Consider the following 22,246-nt stretch of genomic DNA (forward strand, 5'->3'; position numbering starts at 1 on the left):
TGAAAGAAAGAAACTTTATGCTTCAATTGATGGACTTTCACAACAAATTCGAATAGGAATTGAAAATATGAACGAAATAGAACAAGCTGTCACAATGTGAAAGGGAAATCAAATAAAAACTTTGAAGTCAAGGTTAAAGTATTAAAGTCGAAAAAGATCAATCTTGAACCTGGTGAAGCACACATGTCATTATCCTCACTATATCCCATTAGATAAAGATAAAATGTCTTGTGAGGCCATGAGAGATACATTATAATATGCCATATCGATGGATACATATGAAGTTGAAGAGAAAAGAACCTTAAATGAGCTGAAAGAAAAATATGGCGATGCAACAAATAAAAAACAAAAACAGACACAAATGTTACACAATGCTGTAATAGAATATCAAAAAATTTGGCAATTAACAACTAGTCAAGTGATCCAATGTAAGAGATGTGTTGACCAACTTGAAATTATTGCTTTAAAGTCTATTACATTATCTGAAATTGATTATATCAAACTTCAAATGAAGGGAGAAAAACAAAATGCTTTTTCTGGATGGGAAATGAGAGTTACATGGCTGAATGAACTACTTGAGCAAGAAAGTAATAAGTAAATAATTTTTAAATTTATAAAGATGTAAATACAATCACAAAATTTAAATTTTCTTGTTTGACATTGAACATGAACATGCATATGGAATAAACATAAATAATGTTTGAGACATAAATTATTTATGGAAGACATATTTGATAAATTTAAAATTTTCTTACATCGAGATGTAAAACCAATTTGAATTTTGAAATTTAGTAATATAAAATTGGATATAAAATTTTAATTATACTCTTTTGTATGTCGAACAAAGATAAACTTTTCAAGTGAATTTTCACAATTATTATCCAAATTCTTACGAAATACTTTTTAAATAATTTGAAGTCACAAACACAGTTTTTATTCATATAAATTCTTTCTTTTTTTCGCCTTAGTTCTTTTCTGCACCTTCATTCCGTTATCGTCTAAGAAGGGTTCCATTTCTCCACTTCGATCGTTTCTATTTGCGCAACATTTCTTTGTTCTGCAGCAAACTTTTTTCGTCAGCAAAACAATGATCGCCAAAGTCAAACTCATTCCGAAGAACATCATTAAAGGCGAAGGATTTTGCAATAACTTTTCGAGTGTAATACTTCTTTTCACATATTCAAACTGAAGTATTTCCTCATCCAAAGCATCATTCGTGTTATTATTATATGACAATTTAAAGTTAACAAGTCCGACATTTCCGCGCGGTGATATACATTCGATGTGTGTATCATTACGTGATACTGACTTAGTTACACTCGCGCCAAAGATACAATATAATGGAACAAGCGGAGAAATCGATTCTTGAACACGAACATAAATATGAGTTCCGCCATTGCAACTGCCGCGAGTTGGCGATATCGATAACGCAATTGGATATTTCATTTGCTTTTTATCTTCGCTTTTGTTTTGTTGTTGTTTTATGTGTTCTTTTGGTTTATTACTTTTGATTGTTTCTGTTGGAGTAACTTTAATTTCTTCTGTTTGCTCATTTTCATTTTCGTTTTCGTTTTGATCGATGATTTCTTCTTTGGTATAAAATTCGTTTGCAATTTCTTCTGTTGGTTTGCTGTTTTTATGTTTTTTGATGTTAACTTCAGTTGTATTAGTGTCGCTTTGCGTTTTATTGTTTTTGTTGTTACGGAATTCACTTTCTTTATGTTTATTCGTTTCGGTTTTGTTTTGGATGTTGTCATCGTTGTGGCCATATAACAATGTGTAATTGCCAGAACTAAGGCGCTTAAGAATTCGCAAAGAGCGGCGATGTATTTTGCTGGCAAAATCATTTGAGTCGCCAATAATTTTGTGTCTGATATTTTTATTGGAACTTTTTTGTTTCATGTAATGTAACTTTGAATCTTCATCATTATCCATGTCGAAGAAATCATGATGTTTATTAATGGGATTATCATCAATAATTGGATTTCCATCATCATGTAAAATTTTGTACTGGACTTGATTTTGATATTTTGCCATGCCCTCATTTATATCATCATAGTTTTCAGCAAGTTGGTCATTTTGGTTGATTTGTTTATAAAAATTATCTTGAACTTTTCTCATATATTTTCCAGTATTCTTTTTCCTGCTTATGCTTAATTCGTCTTTAACAGATAATATTTGCATTATAAAAAGAAACAGGATGTTCCAACTTAGCATCTGAAATTTGACATATTATTTTTAAATGAAAATATTTGACATATTTTTTATAATAGAAAAAGTGCATTACAACGTTATGTTGTATACGTATTCAAAAAGCCATAAATTCGATCAATTTTTGATTAGTTTACATCATTTTTAGTTTTATATTTTTTATTTCGAAAGTCGAAGTTTGTACATTTTACTTGGGATTACTCATTCAACATAAGTTTTTTTCTGTTCCTTTTGTTGCGTCTGGATTTTCTTTATTTGTAATGTCTTTATTTTTATACATTACATTTTCATGTTCATCGTTTTGCCAAATGATTGGTAGTGGTTCTGATGATATATCATTGGATGTTGTTAAGTCATTGTCACTTTCCAGTAAATAGTGATATGAATCGGAATCAGTTGAATTTGATTCTGAGTTAACATAATCCATTGGTTCTGACATTTCTGTCCTCATATCTAAAACTCTAGCCATTTCTCTAGCCAGTGATTGTTGTTCTAACGAAACTTTACGTTCTTCATAGTCAACTTGACTTACAATTTTACATTCAATAACATCACCTTTATGTACACCTTGACTTTCAAGTGTCATTGATTGAGTTAACACTTCTCCGTTATGAAACAAATAAACTTTTTCATTATTGAAACAAGAAAATTTCAAAAGATTTGAAAGATCTTCAGCTGTAGCTGAACACTTCGTTACTACAGGCAGAACTGCGCCAGGTAGCCACTGTATTTTTACTTTTAATTCGTCGCTCATTCCAGACGGACAGATCTCTGGTTAAAGATTCTGGATTGATCCTTCGAAAAAGTTTCCACTTTCTGGGAACTTGAGCTCAATTTTGAGATCGATAACGATTGAAATCAAAAATGGAAGTAACGGTTTCCACACAAAACGATCGGTTGGATTTGAATTATATTTTCTGGTGAGTAAAGCATTCAAAGTTCGATCAAATTTTTTTTACATAAAGTTATTTTTATTATTATTTAATTCTATAATTCATTTATTGTGAAGTTTTGTAATATTTCAATGCCAAATCTTCATCCAATGGTACACCTTTACCAGTTTTATACATGTTCGATAATTGTAAAGCTGCTTTTTTATGATTTTTATCCGCAGCCATCTTATAGAACATTGCGGCCTTAACTTCGTTCACCGGAATTTCATTACCATTTTCATACAAATATCCTGCGATGAATGCAGATTCGATGTGTCCTTTCGAAGCAGCTATTTCGAAGTATCGCAATGCCTCCGGAATATTCTTTTGGAGAGAAGAATTCCCATCCAATAACATACATCCTAAGCAATAAACAGCATCGATGTAACCATCTTTTGCTGCGTTATATAAATATTTTATCGCTTCGTTATCATTCTTCTCGACACCTTTTCCTATTTGGAGCCATCTTCCATATATGTATGCTGCTTTAGAATAACCAGCGTCTGCTGAAATTTTATAATATTTCGCAGCTAACTCGAAGTTTTGTGGTATATTTCGTCCGTATTCATACATCTCTGCTAATATAAACGCTGCATTCATTTCGTGGTAATCAGCAGCGATCTTTAAGTATTGATTCGCTAAGTTTAAAACCTTTTCGCAACCTTTGCCTTGTTCTAACATTTGCTTTAGCTTAAATGCTGCTTTAGGATGACCTTTATCAGCAGCAATTTTATAATATTCAAATGCATCTTTAATAGCTTTGTTATCATCTAATAAAGATAATGAGTTCGAACTTTTACCTGTTTCTAACATTAATCCGATTCGATATGCAGCATCAATATTACCTTTGCTTAATGAAGCTTTATAAAGTTTTAATGCTTCCGAATTATCACGAAATACTCCTTTACCAGTTTCACATTGATAACCTAACATACATAAACATTGCGCATTACCTAATCGTGAACCAATTTGGAAATATTGCGCTGCTTCAGTATCATTATGAGGATAACCTCTTCCTTCGAACACTAACATACCTAATCGATAAGCAGCTTCACTAATTGAACCTTCGATAGCTTTACGGTAATATTTTCCTGCTGTTGTTGGGTTTGAGTTTTCTAATATTAAACCTATTTCATACATAGCATTATAATTACCTTTTTCGGAAGCTTTTTCGAAATATTTTAATGCTTCATCTAAATTTCCTTTGTTTTTTAATATTAATCCATATTTATAAGTGGAATTAATATTACCTAAATCGGCCGCAATTTTATAATATTTTTCGGATTCTTCTTTTTCATTTTTATTATCTAATAATTCCGCTAATAAATTTGCTGATTCATTATTATTATCTGCGGATATTTTTAAGTATTTTATGGCTTCATCATCATTCTTTTCAATGCCTTTACCTAAATATAACATTATGCCATAACGTGTTGCTGCTTTTTCATTATTTTTATCTGCTGCTTCTTTATAATATTGTAAAGCTAATGTTAAATTTTGTGCTATTCCAATACCATTTTCTAATAAATTACCTAAATGATAAGTAGCATCAGTAATACCACTTTCATATGCGCGTAAATATAAATCAAATAATTTCGTGCTATTTAATTCAATGTTACCACGACCTTCTTCCATCATTAAAGCTAAGTAATAACTTGATTCACCGATATAAGCGTCAGATGCAACTTTTAGATATTTAATAGCTGCTAAATCATCATGTTTATTATAATAATGAATTCCAATGATATTACATGAATAAGGATCTCCATTATCCGCGGATATATTTAATATCTTTTGTTTTAATTCTTCATTATTTGGTTCATATTGTTTATTCGACATAAGTTTAGCTAAGAATAAACATGATTCTTTAATTGATGAATTAGCAGCAAATTCTAAATATTTAATTCCTAATTCTTTATCTGTTTGATAGATATAATTTCCATATTCATAAGAACTTTGTGGATGTCCTTTATCAGCTGCTTCTTTATAATATTTTTTAGATTCATCAATATTACCAATTGATTCATTAGCTTTAGCTAATTCATAAATAGCATTAGAGTTTGTTAATGGTATTGATTTCAATAACTCAATTGCTTTATGAGAATCTTTTTTAACTACATTAGAACCTTCTTGATAAATAGTACCTAATAAATATTTCGCTTCTTTAAATCCGGAGTTTGCTGATTTCTCTAAATATTTAATACCATTAATTTCATCTTTTGGTATACCAGTTCCATAAAATAAAATTTTTCCTGCTTCATAACAAGCTTCTGGAATATCTTTATCAGCTAAAGATTTATATATATTAAAAGCTTCTTTCATATTATTATCATTTTCATATATCTTACCAAGGATTAAAGAAGCATTTTCATTACCATTTCTTTCACTTAACTTTAAGTAATATAAAGCATCATTTTTATCTTTTGGTAATTTATCGCCTTCATATAATAATTTCCCATAAAATAATTGTGATTTAGAATCACCTTTATCAGCACTTAATTTAAAGTATTTAATTGCTTCATTATAATTTAATTGTTCATAATATATTTTACCCATTGCATAACCTGAATGAATATAACCTTGAATTAATGAATTATTAAAATATTTCAATGATATATCAATACTTTTCTCAACACCTTTGCCTTTCAAATACATTTTACCTAACGCATAACTACATTTAGCATTTCCTTTAGTTGCTCCTTCCCAATAATATTTTATTGCTAAACTTTCATTATTTTCTATTTCATATATCTTCCCAATCATATAATTTGCTTCTATAATTCCGTTTGTAGAAGCAAAAATAAATTGAGTTAAAGCTTTCTTAATATCTTTTGGTAATAATTTACCTTCATAAATAATTCGACCAATTTCATATATAGCTTGTGGTTGATTTTTCTCGGCTGCTAATTGATAAAGTTTTAAAGCTTTTTCTTCATTTTTTTCAATGAATTTTCCTTCTTCATAAATTTTACCTAAATGTACTAAAGCATTTATATTACCATATTTAATTGATTCATTAAATAATGTAATTGCTTCATTAATATCTTGTTTAATACCTTTACCATATTCATATAATAAACCTAATGAATATAATGATTCATTATGATTTGATTTAATTGCAATATTATAATATTTAAATGCTTCTACATATTTATTATCTTTTTCATATAATTTCGCTAAGATATATGAAGATTCTGCATCACCTTTATCAGCAGCATTAACAAAATATTTTAATGCTTCTTCAATATATTTATTATCATAATAAAATTTGCCCATTTCTAAACAAGCTTTAGCATTACCATTATCTGCAGCAATTTTTATATATTTTAATGATTCTTCATTATTTTTATCATTATTCTTCTTCTTAAGTAATGTTCCATATTCATAAGCTGCATCTGAATCACCTTTATCAGCAGTAATTTTAAGATATTTTTGATAATCATCATGAATTATACCTTGTAATATCATTTGTTTATATTTAGATGAACAATTCGGTTCTCCGTTTATAGCTCCTAATTTATAATAATGAATTGATAATTCGATGTTCTTCTTTAATATTATTCCATCTTTATAAAGATTACCTAATTCATATGCACTTAAGTAATCGCCATTTTTAAATCCTATTTTAAAATATTTGACGGCTTCAATATAATTCTTTTGTACTCCTTTTCCTTCATATAACATTTTTCCATATAACGTGGCCGATTTTCCATATGAATCATTTGCTGATTCTTTTAGAAATTTCGATGCTTTATCATAATTAATATTAACATAATTACCATAAAGATACATAGTGCCAATGATATATTTAGCTTCCGAATCTGTTTGACTATTTCCAATTTGATTAAATATTTCTTTGCTGTTCTTACTAACAACAATCTTTGCAAATTCTTTGGCAGATTCACGATTACCTTCTAAAGCAGAACTTTCAAAATATGTTCGCGCAAGTTCTGGATTTAGTTTAACGCCAATTCCTTTTAGACAACGTTTCGCGATTTCATATTGTGCGCCTGGATGTCCCGATTTTGCTGCTCGCTTTAAATATCGAATCTTTTCATCTTCGATACGTTGCTGTACTTTATTATTACAGATTAAATCGGCAAGTCGAAACAATGATTTTTTATGATGACAATCAGCCGAGATACGATAATTTTGATATGCTTTTATAAAGTTGATTTCAGTGCCAATTCCTTTTTCATAACATTTGCCTAATAAATATAAAATATGTGAATTGTTTTGATTGGATAATTCTTCACAAATATGAAATGCTCCTGCAATATCTTTCTCAAGATACTTGCCTTTAATTTTCATCTTAGCTATTTCTAATTTGATTTTGATTGTAGAATCATCTGTAGTGGAATTAATAAGTTTGGCGAGTTTACACAGTTTTCGGTTTGTATCGTTCTGCGAAATTGAAACTTTTGACTGTGCTTCTGAAAAATTGAGACGGGTTCTGAACATTTGAAAGAGTAGATTCGTTTGGAGGGATTGAGGCAAGTCTTTACAAGCAAAAACGAGACGTTCCATAAGATCTTGATCTAACTTATCAAGAGCTACAAGTTGGAGTAGTAATAATGATTGTTCACCGTATATGCTAATGGAATTTATTATCATTTCAATTAAATTGGTTTTTGGGATTTTAATATTAGATAAATATTTGTATATTCTTTGTGGTGGGAGCTCACTAAAATTTGAACAAATTATAAAAGAATTTAAATTGCTTGAAATGTATTTATCGATTGATAAGGTTGGGAAATTCTTAGGGTAAAGGAGTCGAATTTGCTTAATGATCTTACTTTTTTCTAATTTTGATAGTTGATTAGTTGAAAATTCTGATAATTTTGGCATCTGAAAAAAATCACTTATCATTAACATTTCAACAGCATTATCTTCAGAATAAGGATATCTTTGTGTTTCAATGAATGCAAGTAAGTTAAAAAAGCTTTCTTCTGAAAATTGGTCTTCCAAAGTTATTATTTGGTTAGAAGTTTCTTGCATCTTTGATGCAAAGTATTGGCTTTGGGATATGTCACCCTTTACTGTATGTTTGATTCCGTTATGAATGATGATTATTCCATGGTCCATTGTTGTGCAGAAAGCGTTTTAAATAAACGACAGGGAATTTGTCAGTTTTATGCAAACAATTTTGAATGTATCATGAAATTTTCTAATAAAGGTCGAGTGAACATCATTGAAAACTTGACCGGTGTCAGTACAACGTTGTACATTGTCAACACAGACGTTAATTTTTAAATTCAGTTGTACGGTTTTTCTGAAATTTCCTTAAAATGGTCCATTTGAAATTCGTTTTTGAATATGAATACGATGGTTTTTCATTCATTCTCCTTATCGTTGAGAAGTATTTCTGAAGTTCTTTTCACAATTTTGTATCAAGTGTTTAAGCAATAACAAAACCAAATTTTATCAATACAACAAAATATATCCTTATAAAATTCCAAAATTTAAAATTTTTTATGAAAAATTCAATTTCTTCCTCCTTCCTCTACCAGCTTTTTTAGGCACTTCATTCTCCTCAGGTATCCAATTTACAACTTCAGGAAGATTCTTAAACTTTTGACTATTAGATAACAACTTATACAACGTCATTTTCTTGGACGGAACCATCATATTCAAATCTGCACCATGTTGAATTAACCATTGAACTAACTGCACCGGTTTCATAATTGAATTTTCAATGGAGGCGATCAACGGATCACCTGAGGTTTTTGTATTGATGTCAAAACCGTATTTCATTAACAATTCCATGATCTTGATGAATTCATCCGTGCTGACGATGTCGATCATATAAAAGGGACCTAGCCTACCGTTCTCATCCTCTCTGTTGACATTTATGCCTTTTTCTAATACAACTTTCATGACTTCAATGTTATGTAAGATGCACAAATAATGGATCGCACTCTTTCCTAAATAATCGGTCTCAAATTTACGTGTGCATTGCGCTAATAGCATTGCAACATCAACTTGGTCAGATTCACATGCAATATAAAACGCACATTTATTGTTTCGAAATTCATTTGGATTTTCCCCACTTTCTAAAAGGAGTTTGATACATTGAGTGCCAGAATATGAGTTGAAGGCTGCAATCATTAATGGCGTCTTTTCTGATGTTTGACTTTCACTATTTAATAATAATAATTTAAGGACACGAATGTTTTGTTTTTGAATTGCCAATTGTATTACGTTTTCTCGTCCAAGTTTAGCTCCATAATAAAATAATAATTCTAAAATTTCGGGCGCTTTTGATACAACTGCGCATTTAATCAATGATAATTGGTTTCGAGGAGGATCTTTTGCTTGGCTTGGATCTTTTGAGACAATGTAAGCAAACACTTCAAGTGAATTATTAATTGCTGCATAATATATCGGAGTAAATGATTCAGCACTTTGAGTTGTAATGGAAAGACCAATAGCGTTTTCGCAATAAAGGAAGATTTCTAAACAATTAGCTAATGCTGCTATGTGAATTAATGAAAGATTATCCATTTTGATCATGGATGAAATACTTTCATCTACATAATGACTTGTGGATGTGGAAAATATATCGCTTGAGCGTTTAGTACTATGAATTAGAAAATAAAATTACTTTAATGCATATATAGATGATTTTAATTCATTTGGATTTTTTGAGCAATAATCCAAAAACTTATTAATCTGGTGGTTCATAATAAATTCTCCAACTTCGTAATTTTGTTTTGCCATTTGGTTATAGCGTCCCATATGATTGTAGCCTCCATAGCCAGAGTTCCAATTCATCATTAAAATTGACAAACTATGTTTAATTTTAAGGCTGACATGAAATAAACGGTCTACCTCATCTGCACAAAAATCGAACCAGCTGGTGGATAGAATATTTTGTTCATAAATAGAGAACCAAAAATTCTTAAACTCCTAAATGATCTATGATTTTTTCAATAATTTTATGATTAAAGTCAAATTAAAATTTTAATTTGCAAATAATTTTCCCCTTGTATTTACAATATAGAGTTCATTAAGAGTTGATCTAAATACGTTAGAAAGATAGTATTAATATTAATGAAAAAAACGAACGAGGTGAAAAGGAAATGCCATCACTTATTATAGCAGTTGAACAAGGAAATATTGAAATAGTAAAATTGCTTCTAAAACAAAAAGGTATCGATGTTAATCGGACAATTTCTTTTGAAATCCGTTCAGGTTCTAAAACAGCACATGCAATCGCTGTTGAAAAAAATAATATTAAATTGGTTAAATTACTTCTTGAACAAAATGTAATTGATATTAATGTAAGGTACAACAAAGAATATAGTGATAAAGAACCAAGTAATAGTACACCACTTTTATGATTTGGGCGTGATGAAATCACTAAGTTGCTTCTGCAACAAGAAGGAATTGATGTAAATGCCTCAGTTAGTTGGTATAGTGGATATCATGATATTCGTCATCTTAACTGGACTCCACTTATGTTTGCAATTGATAATAATTCACATGAAATTATAAATATGATAAATATTGACACCATTATATTGTGTATATAAAAAATGTTGTTGAATTACTCCTTGAACAAGAAAAGATTGATGCAAATATAAAATATATAAAAAAAATCTGAAGTAATGAAAATTAATTTTGTGAAAAGAAATCAGAAAAGTCAATGCTTCATGTTGCTGTTGAGAACAGTTACATAGAAATTCTTAAACTACTTCTAAAACATAAAGAAATCGATGCAAATGCTACAGCAGAAAAAAAAGTAAAACAAGGAATTTATGGCTATTTATCAGATAAAAACAATTGTTGATGGAGAGCAGAATGCCTTGATTTTGATTCAGATGTCGGTGTAAAAAAAATATGATATCTCTTCATATTGGTGATGCAAAAATTGTTAAATTTATTCTTAAGCATGAAGAAATCGATTTCATGTAAATATAGAATATAAAGAAACATATATCTCACCATTTTCTTTTTTGTTTGAGGAATTTGGTCCTTTGAGATTTATCAAAGACTGTTTTAGTTTCCTGTAATTAAATTTTGGAAAAAAATGAAAAAGAAGAGGTGCTTCAACTCGAAATCCTCAATAGTTTTTCGTTGAAAATCAAAATGTATGGGCAACTTCGGGTATTGAGTTTAAAGATAAATTTTTGGGCAATTTCAACTGCTGAATTTTGAGATCTGATCAATTTTTCTCTTTTTCCTAAAATTTTCAAAAATCCTTTGGAATAATAAAACCCTTCAAGGTCTCCAATGTAAATTTAAACATCAAAAATTTTTTTCTTTGTTGTTATTTAATATTTGCAGCACTTTTTCGATAATAAAATATTTTTATTTTCATTTTTCAATAAAATTTATGAATATAATTCATCAAGCAACGATTCTAAGTTGTGTCAAAAATAAATATCTAAAATAATAAACCAGGTTGCCACGTTATATAATTTTTTACATCAATTTTTGAAAAAATAGGAGAAAAAAAATTAAAAATTTGAATGAATTTTTTTCCCCCGATGAATTTCAGGTTCTCAAATTAATACAATGAAATTCATAATAAAAAAATCATGAAAAATAAATTTTTCAAAAAAATCGATTAAAAAATATATTTCATGAGTTTATAAAATTTTATGATTTAAAATATAAATTATTGTATAATTCATGGAATGCTTACATATGAAATGAAAAAAAAATAAAAAAATAATCTGTTTTGGAGTTGACATGTTTTGGAGTTGACACCACCTCTGAAAAAGATTATCTTGTAAATCATTGAATATCTGAACGGATTGATTCATATTGAATTAATTTAAAAAAATACATAAATATATTTGCAAATACTAATTTTACGCCAATATACACATATTAAATATATTTCATTCATTATGTCCTACATTATATCATTATTATGATGAATTTTATCAGAGAATACTAAACTGACCGCTATTCATTCAAAAATAATTGGCAACCATGCTGTAAATTTCTCTAAAGATTTTTAATTGAATATTTGTTTATTATTTAATGATATGCATTTTATAATTCATTTAGTTTAAATTTTTATTTTTCCATATACAGCTTTTTTCATATGTCAATTTTGCAAAATAAACAAATCAAAAAGTAAATAATAGAAAATTGGCCCCAAACTCCATTTTTGATTCAAATTTTGGCATAACGATTATGAATAAACGGTTGTCATCTGGCAGAAGATTAATAATCTTAACACAGCATAGAAAATGCCTGATGATGGAGTTGCAATGACAGATGATAAAAATTTCGACGACCCAGTCTTGAGTAAACTCGAAAAACTTATATTCAATTTAACCGAAGAAAATTTTCAGGCAACTACTCAAGACACAATGAAAATATTCGATTCAAATCTTCCCAATACATGTAATATTATTACATGTAAATTAGTTTATAATGCATTTTCATCACAAAGAAATACATGTGATATATACTTAAATTTTTTAAAAACACTTCAAAAAAAATATGATGAAATTAATCAAAATATCGGCAAATTAATATCGATTTTTATTAAGTATATATCTAAAATCAAAACACAAGAATCTTATTATATGATAGCACGAATGATTGAACAAAATTTAATTGATGCAAACATCACGAAAAACATCAAATCAATATATTTTGCAAATTATAAGACAGAAAAAGAAATTAAAGACAAACATTATAACGATCCATTTAAAGATGCTTTTTTAAAAAATTATGAAGAACTATCAAAGAACAATTGGGAGCTTCATAAGCAATTGATTAAAGAGGGCCATAATCCAAATGATATTTCAAAAATAATTCGGAATGATGAAATAGAAAAACTTCAAGAAATATCATCACAAACAAAATTTGATTTTAATCAAACAATTGAACCATCGCTTTATGAAAGATGTACATTTATAAATAAAGAAAATGTTACATTAATTGATTATGCAGCATTTTTTTCTGCAGTTAAATGTTTTAAATATTTACTTATGAATAATGCAAAAGTAATTAGCACAGGTAAATATGCAGTTGCAGGTGGAAATGAAGAAATCATTCATTTATGTGAGCAAAATCATTCAACATTTGAAGGTGCATGTGAAGCTGCAATTATGTTTCATCAAAATGATATCTTTAAATATATTTATGAGAATAAATTAGAAAAAACACAATCAATATCGAAAATGTTTGAAGATAAAAATAATGATTTGGTAAGTTTTTGTATTAAAAAAGATAATTATGAAATTTTATCATTTTTGATAGAAGAAGGAATTAAAGTTAATAATAATATTATAAATGAAGCAGCAAGAAATGGAAATTTATGTCTCGTTAAATATTTTCTTCAAAATAAGCAAATTCCAAAAGATATTTTGTTTTTTGCTTCAGAAACAGATAATATTGAACTTGTGAAATATATTTTAGATAAAGAAGGAATTAATGTTAATGCAAAAAGAATTTTTTTAAATAATTTGAAATATGTTTTAATAATTTGGAATATGTTTTAATAATTTATAATATGTTTTAATAATTTGAAACAGCACTTCATATAGCAGTTAAAAATAATAATATAGAAATAGTAAAATTACTTTTAGATAAAGGAATTGATGTTAATGCAAAAAGAATTTAATTTAATAATTTATAATATGTTCTAATAATTTGATATTTGTGTTAATAATTTAGAATATGTTATAATAATTTAGAATATGTTTTAATAATTTGTAATATGTTTTAATAATTTGTAATATGTTTTAATAATTTTATATATGTTTTAATAATTTGAAATATGTTTTAATAATTTTATATATGTTTTAATAATTTGGAATATGTTTTAATAATTTGGAATATGTTTTAATAATTTGGAATATGTTTTAATAATTTGTAATATGTTTTAATAATTTTGGATTTATTTTAATAATTTGAAATATGTTTTAATAATTTAGAATATATTTTAATAATTTGTAATATGTTTTAATAATTTGAAACAGCACTTCATATAGCAGTTAAAAACAATAATATAGGAATAGTAAAATTACTTTTAGATAAAGGAATTGATGTTAATGTAAAAAGAATTTAATTTAATAATTTATAATATGTTCTAATAATTTGATATTTGTTTTAATAATTTAGAATATGTTATAATAATTTAGAATATGTTATAATAATTTATAATATGTTTTAATAATTTGATATTTGTTTTAATAATTTGAAATATGTTTTAATAATTTTATATATGTTTTAATAATTTGGAATATGTTTTAATAATTTGAAATATGTTTTAATAATTTTATATATGTTTTAATAATTTGGAATATGTTTTAATAATTTTATATATGTTTTAATAATTTGAAATATGTTTTAATAATTTTATATATGTTTTAATAATTTGGAATATGTTTTAATAATTTTATATATGTTTTAATAATTTGAAATATGTTTTAATAATTTAGAATATATTTTAATAATTTGTAATATGTTTTAATAATTTGAAATATGTTTTAATAATTTAGAATATGTTTTAATAATTTGAAACAGCACTTCATATAGCAGTTAAAAATAATAATATAGAAATAGTAAAATTACTTTTAGATAAAGAAGGAATTGATGTTAATGCAAAAAATATTCATTTGAATAATTTTATATATGTTTTAATAATTTGGAATATGTTTTAATAATTTGGAATATGTTTTAATAATTTGAAACAGCACTTCATATAGCAGTTAAAAATAATAATATAGAAATAATAAAATTACTTTTAGATAAAGGAATTGATGTTAATGCAAAATATATTCATTTTAATAATTTGGAATATGTTTGAATAATTTTATATATGTTTTAATAGTTTGATATATGTTTTAATAATTTGAAACAGCACTTCATATAGCAGTTAAAAATAATAATATAGGAATAGTAAAATTACTTTTAGATAAAGGAATTGATGTTAATGTAAAAAGAATTTAATTTAATAATTCGGAATTCATTAGTATAAATTAGAATATGTTTTAATAATTTATAATATGTTTCAATAATTTGAAATATGTTTTAATAATTTTATATATGTTTTAATAATTTGAAATATGTTTCAATAATTTGGAGTATGTTTCAATAATTTAGAATTTGCTTTAATAATTTTTAATACGTTTTAATAATTTGAAACAGCACTTCATATAGCAGTTAGAAATAATAATATAGAAATAGTAAAATTACTTTTAGATAAAGAAGGAATTGATGTTAATGCAAAAACTTTTTATTTTAATGATTTGGTATATGTTTTAATAATTTGTAATATGTTTTAATAGTTTGATACATGTTTTAATAATTTTGGATTTATTTTAATAATTTAGAATATGTTTTAATAATTTGGAATTTGTTTTAATAATTTCAAACAGCACTTCATATAGCTATTGAAAATGATAATATAGAAATAGTAAAATTGCTTTTAGAGCAAGAAGGAATTGATCTGGATGCAAAAAAAAATTCTTTTAATAACTTATAATTTGTTTTAATAAATTGGAATTTATTTTAATAATTTTATATTTATTTTAAAAATTTAAAGTTAATTTTAATAATTTTGTGTTTGTTTTCACAACTTTGTATTTATTTTAACAAATTTATACAGCAATTCAAATCGCACAACAAAAAGGCTATGTCAGAATCGAAAATTTACTTCGTGAAAAAGGTGTAAAAGAAAATTCTAATTCAGAACATTCTCCTACGAATTCCACTTCTTGGCTTTCGATAAGTAATGAAAATGAATCATTTTTTACAGATTACCAAGATCAATTCGAATTTCAAGTGCATGAAAAAGACAATAAAAAGGAAAATATTAAAACAAAAGTTGATATAAGCACTCAAACTCCTGAAAACCATCAAAGTCACAAAATGCATTATAATATTTTACTATTGAAGTAATATCTTTATATAACCAATCGAAATGTAAAAATAATCTTATAAAGTGACTTATAAAATATAACAACCAAAATTATTCATTAAAAAGTGAACCTGTATACTTTTTTTTTTAATGTCAGTGCTGTAATTATATTCAACATCTACAAGCGTTTAATGGGGGTTTCTTCTTTATTTGATTAGGAAGATCTTCCTTCCAATCACCGATTTCATCATGGTTTTAAGAGAGTTAAATGCAATAACATATAATTCTTTTAAAGCATTAGAAAACGAAGTACAATTTCTGGTTAAATTCAATAATAAACCCATTTTTATTTGTTATATTGATATCATCCAAAATTTTTATTCTCTTTGTCTTTTGGGTCATAATTTATTATTTATTGATTAATTATCTTATTTTACATCACAATCATTTGGTGAATCCATTAAATAGTTTCGAATCATTTGGTATTTCTTATAAGAAAATGGAAAATTGTTCAAATTATTTACTGTTAGAAATCAATTAGAGATGTGAAAGTAAGGGAGCCATCACTCTTTGGAAATATGCGTAAGTGAATGTTTCGTTTTTGTGCAAAACATTTTGTTGTTCGTTGTTATCTATGTAAACACTTCATCAAACTCATTTTTTATTCATTAAACTCGCTCCAATCAATGTCCTTCAAATTTTCTTGATGCCTTTCTGAATCTCTCTGTTACTTTGGGTTGCTTAAATGTCATTGAAGGCAAATATATTTGTAACAATTGACATTTCATTGTTTTTCCTTGCTTATTACTTTAGGCAGTTTCGTTAGCTCTTCCTACATTTTTGAATGGCTTTCTTCAATTTGTTTGGTGTCAGCAAAAATGGATGAGATCTATACCCACAATAATTGCCCATTTTATTTTGTTAATAAACTGGGAAATAGTTTAGTTATTTCCTTGCCTTTATTTATATATTTTAATGAGAAGATGATGAGTTACATATTGAAAACTTTTGTTTGCGTTTTGATTCATCACCACTATAAGTATAATCCAAAGTTTGTGTTATAACCACAAAAACACAACTTCAATGATGTTTCGACTTGTTTATTATGTTGTTTCCAGTGATTTTTTAGCTCATGTTTCTGATGAAAATAATCGGTTTTGTCCGTTAATCATAAACGTTCTCCTAGATGCTAGGCAGCATTGAATTCAAGCAAGTCATCAGAAAATCTTCAATTGAAAGATATAAGGAGGAAGGGACACAAGAACAAGAGCTACCATTTCGTGATAGAGAGTCTATCACGAATAACTTATTTTTTCATTTTCAAAGATTTCATCAAGATCCCATAAATTCCATTACTAACGTATACAACATTCTGGCGAAGCTTGATAATTCACAGATTCCATTTTTTGCTATTTTTAATTCACAATTCCCACAAAATCTTTTTGATTTTATAATAAATAATATTCAACAACTTTTATCCAATGAATCCTTATATCCAACCCTTCATGTATGCGCTCTTATCACATTATTTAAAAGATCTTATACTGATATCATTCCTTTTGATCTTATTTCAGCTCTTCTCACAGTAATCAGCACCAATTCGGAGGCAGTAGTGTTTGGATGGTGGATTCTTTACAACATTTCATGTGACGATGGAATGTTTGAAGCATTTTTTAATTCAGGTCTTTTTAACTACATCAACGAAATCATTCCCAAATTTCAACAAGAAAAAAACGAGAAAATTCTTTTTTTAATTTCTAATCTTATCAAAAGAGTAACTTCTTGTTTTGCTAATGATTCACTTATTCCTTTATATTCATCCATGGTCAACCAACTTCTTGATTGTCAACTTGTTCTTCCTGTTAAATCAGCCCTTAAATCACTTTCTCGATTAATTCTATCTGACTGTAACGATGGCATTGAAATTCAAACAGACCTTCTCAATCACGCATCTTTTTTCCTTAGCACAGATTCAGACATTCTTATAGGCCGGTCTCTCTCGGTTTTTCTTGACGTATTTCGTATTTCCAATGAAGATCTTATTAACTCACTTATACACACGAAAATTTTTGAATTTATTCGAAATCCATTAATTCATGAAAATAGTACTCTTCAAGCATCAGCAAGTTACTTACTTGTAAAGCTTGTGGCATCCAATAAGCAGTTTGAAGAGATTGCACTTTCATCAGATCTTATTGATATCATTTGTAAAAATGCACTTGATAGTGAGTTTAAAAGTAGAGAACAAGCTGTTTCGACAATTTGCGAGTTTATACAATGCAGGCATTCTGTAAGTATGATTGAACATATTAAAAATTGCGGCGGCTTACTTGCAATTTCAGTTGCACTAGGTGGAGCAACTGATGAAAATGCAAAAGATATAATTAATGCTGTTCATCATGTGGTGACACAAATGCCTTGTGAAATGGACACATTTTTAGAATACGGATTGTTGAATGAGCTTGAGGATATATTAAGTACACCGGACGAACTGTTGAGTGATGATGTTTTTAATGCAGCTGATACTTTACGTGAAGAGATTATCAGTTATTTGAATGCAGAAAATGTTGAATAAATTAAAAATGTTATTTACTAATAAACAATTGTTAACTATAAGTATAAAATTAATTTATCAAAATATAGAGCTTCTACAAATATTTTTGGTACTTTGAATAAATTCTTCAATTATCAAATGGTGTTTCTCCATATATCAAATAAATTTTACTATTTCATGCTAACACTGAATTGTTAAGGACAATGTTACTTCATTCTATGCTAATAAACATTAAAGCACGAATTAAAAACTATTTCTATGTCTTAATTTTGTTTGGAGAAAATGATCATTTAAACGTTTTTTTATTTTATGTCACTTTTCATAATGAAACTCAACGAACTGATAAAATCTGAGCAAAATCTCAAGATTCTTTCATTGTTTGATGACTCAACACAACGGTATATGAAATGGTTCTTAGCACTTACTGAAATTCCACATCCAACTTTTGACTGCAAAAATCTTTCAGATAAAATTGTTGAATGGATTAAAAAAATGGGGGTTTCACCAGAACAAGATTTATTTGGCAATATTTGTGTTCGCATAAATGCGCATGAACTCCCTGACGATTCACCAGTTGTTTCAATCCAAGCTCATATTGATATGGTTTGGGTTGGAGAATATGTTGATGGGCGAATTGATGTTTCGTATGAAGCAGGTAAAGTCATTGCAAAGAAATCCACACTTGGCGCAGACGATGGATTTGGTGTTGCAATGATTCTCCAATTCATTGAAGAACGTAACTCATTTCCCCACGGACCAATGGAGCTTATTTTAACTGTTGATGAAGAGCAAGGTCTGCAAGGAGTAAAAAAGCTTCCAAAGAAAAATGGTTCATCAGATCAAATTCGACCTTTTTCTTTCAAATATCTTATCAACTGTGATTCTTTGAGTGGTGATAAAGTATACATTGGTGCTGCTGGTGGAGAGATTGCAGAAATTTTATTTGCTCTAAAATCATCTCCACTTAGCTCATCGCAATCACTTATTAAAATTGACATTGATAATCTTAGTGGTGGTCATTCTGGTGGTTGTATTCACTTGGGGAGGGCAAATGGAACCAAACTTATTGTTCGTCTCCTGAACAATCTGATTGACAAAGATATTTGTTTCCAACTAAGTAATTTCCAGAGTGGAGTTCAAATGAATCTCATTCCAACACATTCAACAGCCATTATTGCTGTTGACTCTTCAAGCGTTTCTGATGCACTTTTTATTATTTCAGAAGCTTACAATGAAATCATAAAAGAATTCAAAGGAATTGAAAACCCCGATTTTTCTGCACAGAAAATTGAAGCAATGAACGATGAAAAAGTTTTTAATGTTGATGACACAAGAAGTTTATTAACATTTTTAACCTTAGTTTCTGTTGGTCCATTAAGAATGTCTCCTCTATTTCCAACAATTGTTGATACATCTCAAAATTTAGGTGTTGTACGGATTGATGTTCAAAAAAATAATTGTATTGTTCATTTGTTTTGTCGAAGTGCAACGCAAACAAAAATCATAGAAAACACACAAGTAACTAACAATTTACTTCGTTATATCCCATTACAACATACTGTAATTTACAAAAGAGCTTCAGTTGCTTGGCCGCCAGATGATAATAATAAACTCGCAAAGATGATGCAAGATGCTTATAGTGAAGAAAACGGAGTGAGAAAGGAAATAGGACTTTTACATGTAACTATTGAACCTCCTGAGTTCAATGTGCTTGGTTACGATGCAGAAATGATCTCTGTGTGTCCATCAATACCCATGGCACATTGTATAGGAGAGTGGATGGATGTAGAAGAGGCAATGAAGTGGAGAAACGCTGTATGCAGACTGTTATCAAAAATTAGAGAATAAAAATTCATGAGAAAACTTTTGAAGCGACGATAGATAATTCTGAGTATTTCGTATCAAAAAACATTCAAAAACTTATCGTTGAATAAAAATTTGTGGAAAAGAAAATTGGAAAGAATCTTTATAAATACAATAAATAGCAAAGCAACCAGATAAAAAAGACCGTGGCGGCAAGTAATTTTGGAAAGTTTGCAATTATCAACGTTTAAGATTAAATGGTGATTCAGAGACAGCTTGAGTTATTTCCTGTAATTTCTTCGATGATTCTTTGATATTTTCCTCATTTGACTCAAAAAAATTCATTGATAATTGATATTGAGTTTGAAGTTGCTCTTTAAATTTTGAATGACTCCATTCTTTTGAAATGTTATTTAAACCATAATGAATTCCGCTTTGTGAAATAGCCAAGTCAAGTTGTTGCTGATGAATTTTCTCGAAAAATGCTGGAGTATCAACATAATTTTGTTTTGCTTTCTCTGTGAGTTCCTTTTTTTGTTTTTTAAAGTCTTTTTTTAGTTTTGAAATTACCTTAAAGTATTTTTCGGGATTTTTAGGGTCAAGCATTTTGTGAAATTTTTCAAACACCGGTCAAAATTAACGTTTTTCAATTGAAAATATTGAGTGTGGAAGAGCTCTTTTTGAAAGTTTTTTATACCATCGACATAAATCACTTCATTTTTGCATGTGGTTCTTTATTGTGTTTTCATTTTTTGGTAAGACATTGGCACTTAAGTCAGAAAGTGAAACAATCCCACCAACATCACAAATCGGACCTAAAATCTCTCCAGCACTCTTAGAAGAAAAACCAACCCCAAGTTGTGAGCCACCAGCTCCATTTCCAACTGTTAATGAAGACAATAATGAATTACCAAGGAAAAGGTATTTTAAGACTTTAGGATTACGTTATCCAATTTTTAGATTATCACCACGAATTATAATCAAGAAACCATCAAAATGAGTAAAAAAAAATTAAACAATTTTTATTCTATTTTAACAAATATAATTTATAAATTTGAAATTGCAATCACTCCAATATTATTAGCAATTTGTAATTGAGCGTTTTCTGCTTTTTGTTTTTTCCCTGTTTGTTCGTATTTAATTTGTTGTGAACTTAAATAATTTAAGTCAACAACAATAAAAGGAATCGAAACAATTCGGAATAATGTTTTCCAAATCGAATTCTTGTTCCCATAAACGCTATTAAATCCGGGAGGTGTTAAGTATAGATGATATTGAATCGAAATCGGCTGAATTTGATATTTGGCACAAAATAATTCTTCGTCAAAATGAGCAACTGCATCACCAGTCGTTGGTTCGCCTTCAGGAAACAATAAAAGAGGTGAAAGCATCGGATCTGAAGCACAGTTCTCAATTTGATATGAAATTTTCTTGTTTTTTATGCGAAATATATCAAAAATTGAAGAATAAAAAAGATGTTCAAATTCTGATGCTGGCTCTTTCTTAGCAAATGTAACTAGATTCCCATAGAAATGCACAAGATAATCAATAATAGAAACATGATTTGAAACAAAAATTCTGGTTTTTCGATCAATCTCTCCATTAATGCGGACACGAAATATCCCAAGACTAAACAAGAAAAATTGAATTATATAACGGCCAATTGAATAAGACCAAAGTTTATATGAACGACGATTTTGAAACCGATTTTTGAAAAGTGATAATGTTGTGATAAATAAAATCCAAATTATAAAAGCAACACCTGCTAAAAATAATTTTGCAATTCCAAAAAACAATATAAAACATATAACTTGATATATGCGATGAATTAAAAGAAATTTGGGAGGTTCAAAAATTTCTTTATTAAACTCCTCACTTGCAACTGAAAGTTCTTCTTGGTTTTTATACTTTGCT

General features: G+C 27.7%; 6 protein-coding genes across 6 annotated transcripts; 3 read left to right on the plus strand and 3 right to left on the minus strand.

The window, feature by feature from the left end:
- Positions 1–933: 933 nt before the first annotated feature.
- On the minus strand, positions 934–2,121 carry GO595_000785 (uncharacterized protein; the record flags this gene model as incomplete). The annotated part of the gene is made up of 1 exon (XM_067921368.1): positions 934–2,121. One exon carries the CDS (start codon positions 2,119–2,121, stop codon positions 934–936), a length of 1,188 nt encoding a protein of 395 aa, XP_067779041.1.
- Positions 2,122–2,416: 295 nt separating this feature from the next.
- GO595_000786 (chitin synthase regulatory factor chr2) lies at positions 2,417–7,757 on the minus strand (the record flags this gene model as incomplete). Its single annotated transcript, XM_067921379.1, has 2 exons — positions 2,417–2,982; positions 3,263–7,757. 2 exons carry the CDS (start codon positions 7,755–7,757, stop codon positions 2,417–2,419), a joined length of 5,061 nt encoding a protein of 1,686 aa, XP_067779042.1.
- An 858-nt stretch (positions 7,758–8,615) lies between these two features.
- On the minus strand, positions 8,616–9,647 carry GO595_000787 (ankyrin repeat-containing protein; the record flags this gene model as incomplete). Its single annotated transcript, XM_067921390.1, has 1 exon — positions 8,616–9,647. The coding sequence occupies one exon, from the start codon at positions 9,645–9,647 to the stop codon at positions 8,616–8,618; it is 1,032 nt and encodes a 343-aa protein (XP_067779043.1).
- An 8,150-nt stretch (positions 9,648–17,797) lies between these two features.
- GO595_000788 (uncharacterized protein) lies at positions 17,798–18,550 on the plus strand (the record flags this gene model as incomplete). Its single annotated transcript, XM_067921402.1, has 1 exon — positions 17,798–18,550. The coding sequence occupies one exon, from the start codon at positions 17,798–17,800 to the stop codon at positions 18,548–18,550; it is 753 nt and encodes a 250-aa protein (XP_067779044.1).
- Positions 18,551–18,931: 381 nt separating this feature from the next.
- GO595_000789 (aminoacyl-histidine dipeptidase) lies at positions 18,932–20,377 on the plus strand (the record flags this gene model as incomplete). Its single annotated transcript, XM_067921413.1, has 1 exon — positions 18,932–20,377. The coding sequence occupies one exon, from the start codon at positions 18,932–18,934 to the stop codon at positions 20,375–20,377; it is 1,446 nt and encodes a 481-aa protein (XP_067779045.1).
- Positions 20,378–21,056: 679 nt separating this feature from the next.
- Positions 21,057–21,332, plus strand: GO595_000790 (uncharacterized protein; the record flags this gene model as incomplete). The annotated part of the gene is made up of 1 exon (XM_067921424.1): positions 21,057–21,332. The coding sequence occupies one exon, from the start codon at positions 21,057–21,059 to the stop codon at positions 21,330–21,332; it is 276 nt and encodes a 91-aa protein (XP_067779046.1).
- Positions 21,333–22,246: the final 914 nt, after the last annotated feature.

Source organism: Histomonas meleagridis (genome assembly GCF_020186115.1).
Source record: "Histomonas meleagridis strain 2922-C6/04-10x chromosome Unknown contig_111, whole genome shotgun sequence".
Classification (NCBI taxonomy): Eukaryota; Parabasalia; order Tritrichomonadida; family Dientamoebidae; genus Histomonas; species Histomonas meleagridis.